This window comes from Rattus norvegicus, chromosome 20 (assembly GCF_021556685.1).
Source record: "Rattus norvegicus strain SHRSP/BbbUtx chromosome 20, alternate assembly SHRSP_T2T, whole genome shotgun sequence".
Taxonomy (NCBI): domain Eukaryota; kingdom Metazoa; phylum Chordata; class Mammalia; order Rodentia; family Muridae; genus Rattus; species Rattus norvegicus.
In genome coordinates this window covers 1,592,562-1,607,316 of record NC_141553.1, presented here as the reverse complement: position 1 = coordinate 1,607,316, position 14,755 = coordinate 1,592,562, and the positions used below count along the sequence as shown (strand labels likewise).

The window sequence follows — 14,755 nt, the reverse complement described above, 5'->3', positions numbered from 1 at the left end:
CCTCGGTTCTCCTGCGTCCCATAATATCTGGTTTCCTCCCACCTCTCTGGAAGGACTAACCAGCATGGGAGTGCCTCTCACCCCCTTTTCATCTTTCTGTTCATCATCATTAAGGGCAATCGCAATGCAGGAGCCTTGGCTGTCAGACCTCTCTGCCAGAGCCTCCAGTTTAACCTTAGTCAAGAAGCGCAGGTATTTGGTCTGGTCCTAGTGTGAGCAATACAGGCTCCTGCTCACGTAGAGGTTCTTTGTATGTCCCCGTCTTTCTCCATCTACCTCAGTATCTCTTCTTGATGCCCCCTGATCTTTTGCTCCCCGCCATAAGCTGGAAGTTTATGGCTCCCAGTCCAGCTCTTCTCCCATTTTTCTCCTGGTGCTCCCTCCACCACGGCTGCTCTTCCGACCCTTGCTTCTCCCTTCCCTTTCAATGTCTGTTCTCCAAGCATGTGACATCTTCTTCCCTCCTTTTACCAGGTCCAGTTTTGTCTTCCTTCCCTTTGTCCAAACAGCCTTTCTCCACCTTCATCCAGGCTCCTGTCTCTGTGCCAGCTTCTCTGTTTTAGGCTTGGGTCGTATCACCACCCCCACCCCCACCCCCACGGTCTCCAGCAGTCTAGCCAGCAGGTCCCTCGGCAGCTCTCAGTCCCTTCCTGCGTGCAAGATCGCCTGTGTTCCCCTCCATCCTACCCCTACGCCCTCCCGCGCCGTGGGCGGTCTAGGGAGGGGCCGGGATCCGGGGCGGCTCCTGGGGCTCGGGTTGTGGGAGGCGCCCTCTCCGGTCTCCCCCCTCCCTTCCCCCCGCCCCGTCTTCCCCTGCACCCTCCTTCCTCCCTCCGCCCGAGAGCTTCCCCGGTCCCCGGCGCCGCCTCCTTCCCTCCCGGCACCGTGCTCTCGCGGCCGCCGTCGCCCCGGGGAAGGAGAGACGGGGGTGGGGTTTGCGGGTAGCGATCGAGAAGGGGAGAGACCCCGGCCAGGCAGGAGCCTGGATTCCTGTGGAAGAAGAACAGGGGGAGGGGAAGCTGGAGGACCGGGAGGGAGAACGGGGAGCCGCGGCCGGGCCTGGGGCCTTGAGGCCCGGGGAGAGCCGCGGAGCGGGACCGGCCGCCGAGGTAAGAGCGGGGCCCCAGGACCCGGGCTTGGTGAGGAGGCCGGTGGACGCAGGGCAGGGCCGGGGGGGGGTACGTGGGGTTCGGGTGCGAGCGGCGAGTGATGGGGCAGCGGGGACCCCAGAGCGTGGGTAAGCTGGGCTAGCGCTAGCCACGGGGGCTGCTGAGAGGAGGTGGAGAGAGGTGGAGTCCCGGGAGGGTGGGGGGCCGAGGGAGGCCGGAGGAGGGTGGGGACAGGCGCTCTCTCCTCCTTTCCCCCCCAGCCCGTGCGGCTCCGCCCCCGCCTCCTCCGCGGGGCGCCCTCCGCGTCCCGAACCGCGCGGTCGGAGCCCGTGAGGCTCGCGGAGCGAGACCTGTCCGTCGGCTGGCCCAGGCCGCTGCCGGCGGGCTCCTCCGTGCCCTCACGGCTGTCTTTTCCTCAGATGCTGCTGCTGCTGCTGGTGCCTCTCTTCCTCCGCCCCCTGGGCGCTGGCGGGGCGCAGACCCCCAACGCCACCTCGGAAGGTGCACCCTTCTCCGGCGCCCCGGACCTCTTCCACCCCACAGCTCCCTTCCCTGCACGTCTCCTTTTCCCATCACTCTCGCGTCAAGACCTCACCCCCACCCCCACCCCTGGCATCCTGGTCCGCAGCCACTTCACTACTCCTGACCTCCTTTCTGTCACTCCGCATCATCACCAGCACCCATTTCCTCTGCCTCACGTTGCTACACTACACCGTTTTGCTGTGACCCCGAATTATCTTCTCAGCCCCACCTCCCTTTCCGGGCCCCACATTACTAGAGCGCCCCCCTTCCGTGGTCCACCTTGTTGCTTTGATGGGCTCGTGTGGTCCTCGTTCAATGGGGTTTGTGTGGTCCTCACAGCCCTGGTCCCTCATTTTAACCACCGAACATTATAGCCCTTACGATTTCTTCTTAGCTATTTCTCTCCATTATACTTCTCTACCGGTGGACTCTCGTACCAGCAGCTTGGGGTTCTTAACTGTTCCCACTCCCACCTTCCAGTCGTGTGCCCCTTGTGCCCCCCGCCCCTTTTTCTGTCCCCCAGCCCCAGCCCCACCATTGACCACGCCCTGCTCTTCCCCCTTCCACTGCGGCGCTGCCTTCCCGCTCCCACGGTTCCCCCTGTGCCTCCCCATTCCCTTTCAGGTTGCCAGATTATACATCCGCCCTGGGAAGGTGGCATCAGGTACCGTGGCTTGACTCGCGACCAGGTGAAGGCCATCAACTTCCTGCCTGTGGACTATGAGATCGAATATGTGTGCCGAGGGGAGCGCGAGGTGGTGGGGCCCAAGGTGCGCAAATGCCTGGCCAACGGCTCCTGGACGGATATGGACACACCCAGCCGCTGTGGTGAGTAGCCTGGGAAGCCATCCACCACCCCTGTCCTCTTCCTTCAGGCCCTTTCCCAGTTGCAGACCGACCTCAATTGTTTTGCAAGTCAGCAGTTTAAATCAGTGGAACCAAATTCACAAATACGTTTAATGAATGAGTACTATGTAGGAGGAGGGGTGTCGCTGTGAGCCTCTAGTGGGAGGAAGCAAGCTAAGCAGCCAGCACATTCACTTCATCGTCTTCATTAGGATACCGATCATTGGATGAAATAACTTTGATTCTTCATCTGAGTTACTCTTCGAGGTCCGTTAGCGAGAGATTGCTCTTTAAGTTATAAAACGATTTCATTACATTTCCTGATACCTTTGTCTCCAACTCAATGACCATATAAGCCGGCTCAGTAGTAGTACAGACCAGCCATAACAAGAAAAGCAAGCCTGATCGTGCATCCAGACTCACATGCATCTGCACATTTCAAAGGCAGATAGCTACCCACTTCACTGTGCTGTGAGCAGTATCTGTTTTGTGTGCTTATAGCTCCATCTTGGGTTCCTACAATAGAAATGCTATTTTTTTTCCTGATAGGAATGTGGATACAGGGGGACTGGGGAGAAAAGGGAGGAGGAAGGGAAACATAGATATTGCACACCTGATTTCCTGTGGAACAGGATGCTTGTGAACCTAGACCCAAACCTAATTCTCTGTACTCCCTAGGGGAAGAATCCTCTGCAACTTGCCTTTCTTCTTATTTTCCTGTCTCTCCACAGTCCGAATCTGCTCCAAGTCTTATTTGACCCTGGAAAATGGGAAGGTTTTCCTGACGGGTGGGGACCTCCCAGCTCTGGATGGAGCCCGGGTGGAGTTCCGATGTGACCCCGACTTCCATCTGGTGGGCAGCTCCCGGAGCGTCTGTAGTCAGGGCCAGTGGAGCACCCCCAAGCCCCACTGCCAGGGTGAGGGGAACAGCTGCCTGCTGGCAGCTGATGAGGGTGCTTGCCCTAGAATGGGAGTTGGGTGGGAGTGGGTAGAGGGAAAGGATGGTTGCTATGAAGAATGTCGGGGAGGACTTTGGGAAGACGCAGGTGAAGCCCATCTTTACACCAACCACCTGCCTCAGGCTTGGTTCCACGGTCCTTTTTGTTGGGCTTCCCCTCACCCTCCTTTCCTTTAATGTGTTCTTCCTGACTTCAAATCTTGGACCTTTTGTTTTCTGTCCCCCCCCCCCATTAATCTCATCCTCAAACCCCTCAGCTTCTTAAAGTTAAAAAAAAAAAAGCCTGCTCTTCCCCAAACCCCGGAAAAAAAACTACCCCCTCTCTGTAGATGTAGAACATTCTCTGTATCTCTCTTCTAGAATTGATCCTTTGCTATTCACTCTATAATGGAATTGCTGTAAATATTCAGAATTAAACCATACATTACACTTAGAAAAAAGCCGGTGAGATCTGGGATTGGAAACATGGAAAAAGCAAAAAAGTTGGGGCAGAATGACCAGAACAGTGATAATTCAAGGGCAGATGGAAGAAGTCTATGAGTCTTGTGTATACATTTTACAACCTTGATCATTCCTTGAGGGAATAATTGCTTTTGTGTTTGCCACCCCCTTGCCTGCCTCTTTGCTGTCTTTCCTGCAAATGTCTCCTCCCTATTCTGGGCACCCAAACTCTTGTATATATACTCTTCTTTCCTGGAATGAATTAAGCTTCAGAGTTCTTCATTTTGACTAAGTCCTCATTATGAGCTCTTAAAACTGTGTTCATATGCTAACCAACTTTTGGAGAACTTACTAAATTAAGGTGTTTAAACAGCACTCATTTAAAACCAATTGTTTTGTAATTTGTTTTCTTAAAGAGGTCATAGATTTATATATGTTATAATATTCAAGCTCCACAAAACTGAGCTGCACCCCGAACCCCTTTACTTGCTGGCACAAATTCTGCTGTCCCTTGAATAATAGAAGAGAACACAAGTCCTGACCCCCAGCCCCACCTTGCTCTTATCCCCAGGCACCCTACCCTCAACGCAGTCTCCGCTCCGCATGAACAGGTGTGGGAGGGGGCTGGGGATCAGGCCTGGGAAGCTGGGCGCCCCTGGTAACTCTTCTCTGATCCCCGTCTTTCCTGCTGCCAGTGAATCGAACGCCACACTCAGGTGAGATCAGAAACCCTTCCCGCGTGCACTGCCGCCCCCATCCCCTCACTCTTCACCCTCCACCAGCAGGATTTCTTTGCGTAGGTTGTGGGTGTCCTGTTACTCATTTACCCCCACCCATTCTAGTTTGCGGCCCGGCCCTCCGCTCCTACCTGTTTCTTGCCGCCAAATCGCGGTTTTCCGCGGGTCGCGCTACCTCCCATTTCCCTGCTTGGCCACGCTCCTCTGGGTCGCGCTCCTCTCGGACTCAGCTTCCGAGCGCGAAGCCCAGTAGGGGGCAGCCGCGCGCCGGAGGATCCCAGATCTCTCCTTCGTGGGGTTCCTTCAGACCTCGGGGACCTATTCCTGCCACCCCCTACCTAGGTTTTATGGGCGGCCCTGTTAATCGGTCCCACCCATGCGGGCCTCGGTCCTCGCATCCTCTGTAGACCCTTTCTCCCACCACCCTTCTTCAAGCCTTCCCTCAACCGCACTTCCCCTATTCCGCACTTCTCCAAACCAGTTCTCCCTTTCTCAACCCCTATCTTTCTGCAAAGCCTTTCCCATCGCCCTCGCTCTTCCTACCCTTAGTCCCTCGCTCCACTTTTCCTATCAGAACTGTCACCAGCCCCTCCTACCCTACCCACCCTCGCTTCCCTTCTTTGCTCTGTGCTTATCCTCTCACCTTCCAGATCCCCCATCCTCCCCTCCAGTCTCCTTTGGCGGAGACCCCTCCCTTCCTTGCGCCTTCCCTCTGCTCCCCTCCCCTCCGGGCCTCGGCACTGGCTCCTGTCCCCGCCCCCAGCCCGTGACGTCAAGGCCCCCCTCCTAGCTCCTTTTCTCCCTCCTCCCTTCTGTCGGTCGGTCAGTCGGCGAGGAGAGTCCGCGGTGGCGGGAGCGAACGTCTCCTGGCCCTAGGAAGCCCACGTCTCTGCCTTCCCCGGGCTCTGGCCCCTCCTCCCCAATGAGACCGGGGATGGAGACACCTCCCCGACGCCCTCCCAGAAGCCTTCCCCAGAAGAAGTGTCCCCCCTGAGCTGCCCCCCCACCCCAAGGAGGCCGCCCCCGCCCCTCCTCGCCATGGGCCCGGGGGGACCCTGTACCCCAGTGGGGTGGCCGCTGCCTCTTCTGCTGGTGATGGCGGCTGGGGTGGCTCCGGTGTGGGCCTCTCACTCCCCTCATCTCCCGCGGCCTCACCCGAGGGTCCCCCCGCACCCCTCCTCAGAACGGCGTGCAGTATACATCGGGGCGCTGTTTCCCATGAGCGGGGGCTGGCCGGGGGGCCAGGCCTGCCAGCCCGCGGTGGAGATGGCGCTGGAGGACGTTAACAGCCGCAGAGACATCCTGCCGGACTACGAGCTCAAGCTTATCCACCACGACAGCAAGGTAGTCGGTGTGAGGGACAGAGTGGCTGGGGCGGTGGGAGGCGAGGGCTGTGAATCCTCTTTGGGGTTTCGAAGCAGACCCCTCCTGAGAGTGACTGGTTGGAGACGCACAGGGGGTGCAGGAGCTTTGGGATGTCTCAGTGGCTCCGAAGGCCGGCAGACTGACTCTCTTGCAGGCTGTAGGAGATTCACTGAAGTGGGGGTCTTCTCAGGTGCTGATCCTCTGGGATAAGCTATCCTTGGCCAGGGTTGGGGGCTGGAAGGAACGTCAGAGGTGGGCAGCTGGCTCAGGGGTTTACATTTGCCATGGTAACAAGGTAAATCTTGGCGTAGGTTGGGGCTGAAAGGAATATGGAGAGAAGGGGGAGGATTTAGAGAGACAAGAGGGTTCTACTTTACCTATCAAAACAAAACAGCAAGGTAAGGCTGCCTGATTCTGAGAATGTGGCCTACAGCTCTGGGAAAGACTAATAATGGTTAATAGGTGGGCTGAGGCAGTTCATAAGGAACCCCCCAACAGCATTGGGGATGGAGAGTCAGTGTACAGGGAGATCAAAAAGAATGGATCAGGGAGGGGGTGGGGAGGAGGGAGGGGACAGTCAGAATCCCAGGTCTCCTGTGAAACTTGGGGGCATCCTGATTTTAGCTTCTGGTTTTATTATCATGGCCTAGTGGATCTGAGAAACAGGATGTAGTTTGAGGAAGAGGAGAAGGTTGGTCATGGTGAAGAGATTTTGGTGTTAGAGGATGGTCTATAATGTGATTTCTTTACTTAGTCTCTCCCTAAGTGGGAGACAGGACAGAAGGTAGGAAGTTTGGGTCCTTTCTGACATGTGGGTCCAGAGAGTTGAGGTTAGGAAAACTGTACAGGTGGGAAGATTAGGCCATTTTACTCTTGGGGTGTGTGGTACATTGGTATGCACCTAAAAATAGACATGTGCCCCCCGAAGGGGTCAGAAATGAGCCTGCTGGCAGAATGCTAGGGAAGGGGCTTGGAGGAAAAAAAAAACCTGAAATTCCCTTGGATTTATGCCTTCTCTGTGGGTCTCAAACATCACTGAATAAACACACAATTTGTTTAAAACACTAGTTCGAACTCCTTAGTCAGGAAGGAATCCCAAGTAGTGTCTTCATTTTTATCCACAGACATCTTGCCCAAGGAGATGGCTACATACAGCTTACTCCAAGGACGCCTGTGGGAAGAGAGGCAGAGCACAGGGAAAAAAAAATTAGACGTGAGGGTAGGGAGGCAGGAAGAGAGAGTGTCTTGATCAGGTTAGAGAGCAACATAGATCATTGTGTATGGTGAGGAGGTGGGAAGAGACCAGAGACGGGCACTACAGGAAGATAGGGGAGGCCTTGCTGGAGTTAAGACTCTTTCCCCATGACGAGTGATTCCCCTCGAGGTGTTGGGGAGCAAATGAGGTGGGGGGGCCGCTGGAAGAAAGGTGTGAGGGAGAGGATGTGGTGTGGCATAGGTCTTGATTCTTGGCCTGTGGTACGATAGGAACTCATGGATTGGGGTACATGGTTGTGTTTGGGTTTTTTTGTTTTTTGTTTTTTGTTTTTTGAAAGAACAGATAGGGAAGAAATGAAACAGAGAAACAGAAGATGGTGCACACATTGGCCACACAAGGCCCTGTTTTATGTAACTGTAGGTTTCCGAGTATCCTCATTGTTCCCTGTGAAATCGTTTCTTCAGGCAAACAGTGGAGGGACACTTTTAGGACTTAGGAGAAGCTGGGGTCAGTATCTGTTCTAAGTCGGAAAGGAACCAATAATGGTAAAAAAGAAAACAAAAAACAAAAAACAAAAAACAACAAAAACAAAAACAAAACTGTGAAGATGCCAAGTAGAAGGTATGTTCCTACAGGTGAGCCCTGCCCTAGACAGGGTGGAGAACAGAGCAGGCATCAGTATTCAGAGTACATTATTTGGGGGGGGGGTGTGCACTCAGACTTGCCCAGCTCCCCCTGGCTCCCTGGGCTTCTTGTCTCCAACTTCCCACAGTGTCTCAAATGTCAGGCCTCAGTGGGGAGCAAGCAGACTCCGGATACCTTCTTTATTTTCTTTTTCACCCCCTCCACCACGTTCACTCTCTCCGGTCCCCTATGCCTCCTGTGTCTATTAACTCCACTCTGGTTCCCCACTGGGTGTCATTTCTTCTCCAATTCTTTTGGGGGGGCTCCAGCGGCTTCTGAAATGTCACGCTTCAGCAGGAGGGGAACAGACAGTAGGGGACCCACGGCTGGCCCTCCCTCCCCCAACCTCCCCTCCTACCTTTATTTCCCTAAGCTTTCCTGTTTCTCTTTCAGGCACCCCTCCTATCACCTGGCTTGTGGAGAATTCCACTCAATTTATTTATCTGGATCTCCTTCATTTTAGATTCTCCTGCCCTCCCCGCCTCCCCTCTTTTTCTAATGGACTTGTCAAATGTCAAGGCCCAGCAGGGAAGGCTAGGGCACCCAGCAGACACCCTACTGATCTTGTTCTCTGAAACTGAAGGTGGAGATTTCATTGTGGAAGCTGTCTGGGGGATCTGCAGAGAATGTATCTGTGTGTTCCTGCAGACTTTCCTGGGCAGATGTTCAGACACTATAAACATGGGATGGGGTGTGTGTGTGTGTGTGTGTGTGTGTGTGTGTGTGTGTGTGTGTGTGTGTGTGTGGTGTGTGTGACAGTAGAGTATATGTTAATATGGAAAGAAGGGCATGCAGTTGTGAGTAGGGCCAAGGTGCCAGATGGAAAACAGAAGAAGGGAGCTTGAGGAAAAGAGGCGGAACTAGAAACCTGACAGGAAGAGATTCAGGAAGAAGAATGTGGTGTTGGAAGGGAGTAGTTAAGGAAGGGCACACTAGGTTGTCCAAGGCAGTAGGCAGTGCAAGATGTATGTGTATGTGGGGTGGGAGGGCTTGGGAGCCAGACCTCATTTCCTCCTTCCTCCCGCAGTGTGACCCAGGGCAAGCCACCAAGTACTTGTACGAACTACTCTACAATGACCCCATCAAGATCATTCTCATGCCTGGCTGTAGTTCTGTCTCCACACTTGTAGCTGAGGCTGCCCGGATGTGGAACCTTATTGTGGTATGCAAGGCAGGGGGCGGGGTATCACTTCCTTTTGGATTGCGTTGAGTAGAGAGATTGTGGTTATGTTTAAGAGGACTAGGGAGAGGGACCACTTCCAGGACTCAGCCTCCTGACAACCTGAGCTGGGCTGTTTGGCTTTCTGGTAGAATTGCCTGAAGAGCTACGGGGATCCACAGGTGTGTGTGTGTGTGTGTGTGTGTGTGTGTGTGTGTGTGTGTGTGTGTGTGTGAGATGGATGTGCTTGCTTGCTTGCTTGCTTGCTCTTGAAAATTACTTTTCCCAGGACAGAGGTGGGGAAGTTTGGAGAGTTGGGAGAAAAGTCAGTGAGCTAAAGACTCAGTGGTAAAAAACCCCTCAGTTTTTTTTTTTTTTTTTCATGGACACCTCTCCTTTTTCTGCCTCAGCTCTCATATGGCTCCAGTTCACCAGCCTTGTCAAACCGACAGCGGTTTCCCACGTTCTTCCGGACGCATCCATCCGCCACACTCCACAATCCCACCCGGGTGAAACTCTTCGAAAAGTGGGGCTGGAAGAAGATCGCTACCATCCAACAGACCACCGAGGTCTTCACCTCAGTGAGTCTGGACCTGGGGGTGGGACCGGAGGCCCCAGGGCCGTCTGTTCCTCAGGGGAGGACTCGAAGGTTTATCAAAAGAGAACACATTCCTGTTCTTTCTGTAGCCCGGGGAACACATGAATTGGATTTTCGGAGTCCTTTCCACCATTTCCATTTGTTCCCCAGACAGACAGGACTCTGTTCTGTGAAAGTAGGTCTGACCACAGTTGACACAAGAAGGTGCAGGAAGTAGGGTTTTAGGGAGATAGTGAGTTCCAGTGCCTTCACGGGTGGAGGGTGATTGGCAGCTGAGTGTGGAGCTGCTGGAATGGAGTGGAAAAGAAAAGACAGACAAGAGACAAGTGACACGTGTGGGTTTGGTGGTTGAGCCAGAGAGATGCTTACAGACAGGGACAGGGAGGTTTGCAGGGGCAGAGAGAGGAAATGGCCAGGCTCCATGCTGGAGAAAATAGCCCGATTCTTCTTCTCTTTGGGTCTTCTGCTGAGCTCATTATTTTCAGTGGCCCTTTAATTTTCCTTTCCCACTTTCCCTTAGTGACTCAGTCCATTTTCCTGTGATCCCTTTGTCTGTCTGCCCACTTGCCTCTTGAGTTGGCACCATTCTGTGTATTCCAGACCCTGCCCTGCTCTTTTCTGTTTTCTTTGATTTCTTCTCAATGTCAGGAGTGGGGTAGATGGGGCAGGATCCCCAGATACAGATCCTGAGGAGGAGCTCATCAGGCATCTCAGAAACCGCCTCTTAAGACCTGGGGTGCTTTCTTTTATCCTCTCATGGGGTTCAGGGGCTCCTGGAATAAGGTTCAGATTCTACTCCTTTGCTGTGAGCATTCAGTCTGTTCTCACTCCCAAGCTCCGATTTACTCTCCGTGTTTCTTATCCCCCGCCTAAGACGCTGGATGACCTGGAGGAGCGAGTGAAAGAGGCTGGGATCGAGATCACTTTCCGACAGAGTTTCTTCTCGGATCCAGCTGTGCCTGTTAAAAACCTGAAGGTGAGAGAGCAGGGACGATGGGGGGCAGGGGCAGCCCAGTGTGGGGTCAGTGCTGGTGGTGGTCAGCCAGGGAGGAGAACCTGGAAGAGGCAGTTGTTCATTCTGTGAGACGGCTTGGTCTCCTGGGAAGGTTTAGTTCCCTCTTCCGGTTGACATTTATCCACTGCCCATTCACTGAACGTTTCTTTGCACTAAGCACTTGGAGCTGGGAAATCAACGTTTAGAAAGCACCGGCTTAACCCCTCAGGCGCTTTTAGCATCCCTCAGGAGCTCTGCCTCTGTCTCTGTTTTATAGCGTCAAGATGCTCGAATCATCGTGGGACTTTTCTATGAGACGGAAGCCCGGAAAGTTTTTTGTGAGGTGGAGATGAAATCTGGACCAGGGAGGGGTGGCTGGATGGGCTCTCTACCGTGGTTTCCTCCTGGGTCCTCCTCATTGAATCTCTGCTCAAACTGATAGCAAATGACCCGAGGTGATAATGAATGCCAGACCTGTCTGTAGGCCCTGACTCCATTATTTCTCTAAATTCAGACACACACATACACCACACACCACACACCACACACACGCACACACGCACACACACATGCACACACACACACCACACACACACCACACACACACCACACCACACACACATATTCTCATTTTACTGCTTTGTGTTTTGACCCCATCTTTTCTGAGTGGCCCAAGGGAGGCATTTTGTCGAGACTTTCCTATGATTTGAAGATTTTAAATAATTATACATATTATTACATCAGCATACAAAATAGTGGATTTCAGTGAAGATTTTTTGATCCTCGAGAGGCTAAACAGTATCTAGCGAGGTGACACTACTTGCTCCAGAACAAAAGCAAACCTCCAGTGCTCCCCTCCCCACTTTGAATGCAGGTCTATAAGGAAAGGCTCTTTGGGAAGAAGTACGTCTGGTTCCTCATCGGGTGGTATGCTGACAACTGGTTCAAGACCTATGACCCGTCAATCAATTGTACAGTGGAAGAAATGACCGAGGCGGTGGAGGGCCACATCACCACGGAGATTGTCATGCTGAACCCTGCCAACACCCGAAGCATTTCCAACATGGTGAGGGAGCGTCGATGGGGAGGGAAGAGGAGGGGGTTTGAGGATAGCAGGGAAGTCAGGCGATGGGAAGGGGCTGGTACCCGTCTTGTGTTGTTTGTCTACGTCACGTTTTGTGGGTTCTACCTGTGCTTGATTTCCTTGGGCGAGAGAGAAAAATTTTGGATCGAGGAGGAGCAGTAGGCTTCTGATGAGCGGAAGGGCTGTTACCATGGAAACAAGGAGCAGTTGGTGAGAAGTCAAGTGAGGGAGAGAGGCGTTAATGGTAATGTAGTCTTGAACGCAAAGCACACTTTTTTTCCAGAGAGCTCCCCTTGGGCACAGATGTGGTTTTATTTATTGCTATTATTATTATTATGATGATGATGATGACGATGATGATGTCTGTGTGTGTCTGACTTACAGTAGTACTTCAGGGGGTTGCTTCATATTCCCTTTCTTGGTTTATTTTGGAAACAGAGTCCGTCTCTCTTTGTACCTCTGAATGTTCTGGAACTGGCCATGTAGAACAGGCTTGCCTCAAACTGACAGAAATCCTCCTGCCTCTACCTCCCTAGTTAAAGGCAAGGCATGTGCTAGCATGTCTGGCTTTAATATTCACTTTGTATTCATGTGAAAGTAGTTTTTAGTAATTTGCTTTTTTTTTTTTTAATAAGAATTTTGGATGTACATAAAACTGGGAATCCTTGAGCCCCAGATTGTTTTTTGGTGATAGGCACTTTGAGGGCATACTGCTACTGTCTCGATTTAGAGAGCCAGGGTAGCCCTGTGTGGGAGGTGAGGAGTGAACATGGGGGTGTGGATATGTGGGGGAAGAGACCCTCGCTGCCCAACACCACACCCCACGGTGCAGGGATCTCCATACATAGTTCAGTAGGGTAACCTGTGTACCTGATATAACTCCATCTGTGAAACAACAGCTTTCAGAAGGGTGAAAAATGGTGGTTTTAATAATGGCTGGTTTTGATGAGGAATATCAGGATATTTGGCGTTTAGTTTTGGGGTCTTAGCAGAAATGCTCTAAAACGGCTTTGTTGTTTACATCTTATGAGCTAGAAAAAAATTGGAACCAGGAAGGTTTAGTGACTTGTCCCCGATTGTGCATCTCCTTGTGCCCCATGGAGTTGAACTCCAAGTTGTCCTGTCCTATCACTTTTTATGGCAAAGCACAGTGCCTGACCCGAAATCTTTACTTACACCTTTGTGTGCAAATACTGTTTTCAGATAGTGGTGCGTTTTATCAAAATGATGGTGTTTAATCAAAGGAGAAATGAGATTTGAAAACCTGCTTCTGGCAGTAGGTCGTGGTTAAAAAAAAAAGTGGATTCTGGTTATAAACTGTGTTCTGGAATGTTCTAGCAGGATGTTACGCTTAATTTACCTCAATTAAAAACGACCGTGAGGAAACACAGGACAACTACTCCCCTGCACAGGACGAGAAAACAGAGCCATTTTCCAGAGTCCAAGGAAGTGGAGTTGGCTACCAAAGAGAGGCTCATTAGTGTCTTAAGCCCAGAACCTGTCAATCAAGGACTCTTGTCTTACCTGGGGAGAGAGAAAAGGAATTGATGAGAGCCTAGAGTTGGGGGGGGGGATGTCCCTGGATACTTGGGCCTCGGGGTAGGATGTCTTTCTGGCTTTGGGTTTTCAGAGAACATATCTTTTTATATATATTATAAGGCGCTCTTTTCTCAAGAAAGCTGAAGGCCTTCTTGAGACCCAGCTGAAAACGTCAGGTGGAGAACCCTAGATTTTTTTTTTTTCCAACATCAGAAAGAAGCAGTTTCTTCAGGTGACCAGGGAAGGTTATAGGCGGTGGGTCAATCGGCACCAAAAGAAGTGGATTAGAGCAAGAGTCGGACTGAGGGGTGGAATGGGCAGGATCGTAGAGAGGTAGCGAAATAGCAGAGTTACCTTCCTCACAGAAGGGTGGCCTCAGGTGTGCTTGGATCAGTTCCCAAACACCCATCAGGGCCACCTGGAAAATTAGGTTAGCGTGTAGGTTACTGAACCCTCTCCCTGGAGCCTCCCTGGAGCTCTGAGGTGTGGGGCCTGAGGGTTTCATTTCTGGCAAATTCCTGAAGTTTCTGATTCTGCCTATCTGGTCGTCCATGAGAACTATAGGGAAGTGGTGTTCGATCGACAGAGGTTGCAATGTCTGGAGGGTGAGGACTCTAAATACCCTTCCTACAGTGCACACGGTTCAACCTCCAGCGATAAGACTTCTGAGGTTAAGGATTTCGACGGCATAGGAATTGAGAAACCCTGGTTTAGAGAAAGAATCTTAGGTACCGTGTCTGGGGAAATGGAGGGTCTGAGATCATATACACCCCACCCCACCTCTACAAAAAAAAAAAAAAAGAAAGGAAGGAAGGAAAGATAACCATAATCTTTGCTGACTCAAAGGGAAGGAGTGGTTCTTCACAATTTTTCAGTGGCACTCCTCTTGGCTAGCTGTCCTGTCCTGAGTGAGCTGAGAATCTGGGGATAATATCGTGCTGAGCAGATTAATCCCTTCCCAATATGGTGATTTTCTGATGTAATCTTTACTTTGAACTGAGGACTGGCTAGACCTGAAAGCTGAAGGCCTGGACTGCTCAGAAAGTGTTAGCTCGCTGCTGTCTGAGAGCTTCTTGCACAGAAGCAGCTCAGGGCAGTAAGTACACAGTAAGCACGATGGTGAATGCCAGACACCCTGGGCTGGAATCCCAGCCAGCATCGCTCCCGGCCTGCAGTTTAGTTACAGGACCCTGTGTCTTTGTTTCCTCCTCTCTAAAATAGAGATAATCACAAGGCACATTCACTGAAATGTTTGAGGATTGAACACATTGATCCGTGTGCACGAAACCAAGTAAGGACAATATAAATGTAGCTGTCACCATGACCCCTACCGCCACCCCCCACCCCACCATTACCATCTTCACCACCACCACCGCCATCAGCCTCTTTTTCCTCCTCCTGTATGGAGAGGGATGGCATTGATGAAACACTTGAACGGACAGCTTAAGAGGATTTGCTGATTTTGATAAGTAATTTACTTGGAGGCTTATTCACTGGATGCTG

General features: G+C 52.1%; 1 protein-coding gene across 10 annotated transcripts in view; it reads left to right on the top strand.

The window, feature by feature from the left end:
- Positions 1-835: 835 nt before the first annotated feature.
- The window catches only part of Gabbr1 (gamma-aminobutyric acid type B receptor subunit 1), a 29,554-nt gene continuing 15,634 nt past the window's right edge, over positions 836-14,755 (top strand). For 4 of the 10 annotated variants that reach the window (XR_015645085.1, XR_015645086.1, XM_087598388.1 and 1 more), the window contains exons 1-10: positions 836-1,109; positions 1,529-1,610; positions 2,256-2,459; positions 3,209-3,394; positions 5,797-5,957; positions 8,906-9,040; positions 9,448-9,618; positions 10,510-10,611; positions 10,907-10,972; positions 11,504-11,695. Coding sequence is in view for 6 of the 10 variants with exons in the window: in XM_087598388.1 (XP_087454514.1) it covers positions 1,529-1,610; positions 2,256-2,459; positions 3,209-3,394; positions 5,797-5,957; positions 8,906-9,040; positions 9,448-9,618; positions 10,510-10,611; positions 10,907-10,972; positions 11,504-11,695 (1,299 nt within the window). In the remaining 4 variants the exon portion in view is untranslated. 10 annotated transcript variants of the gene reach the window in all.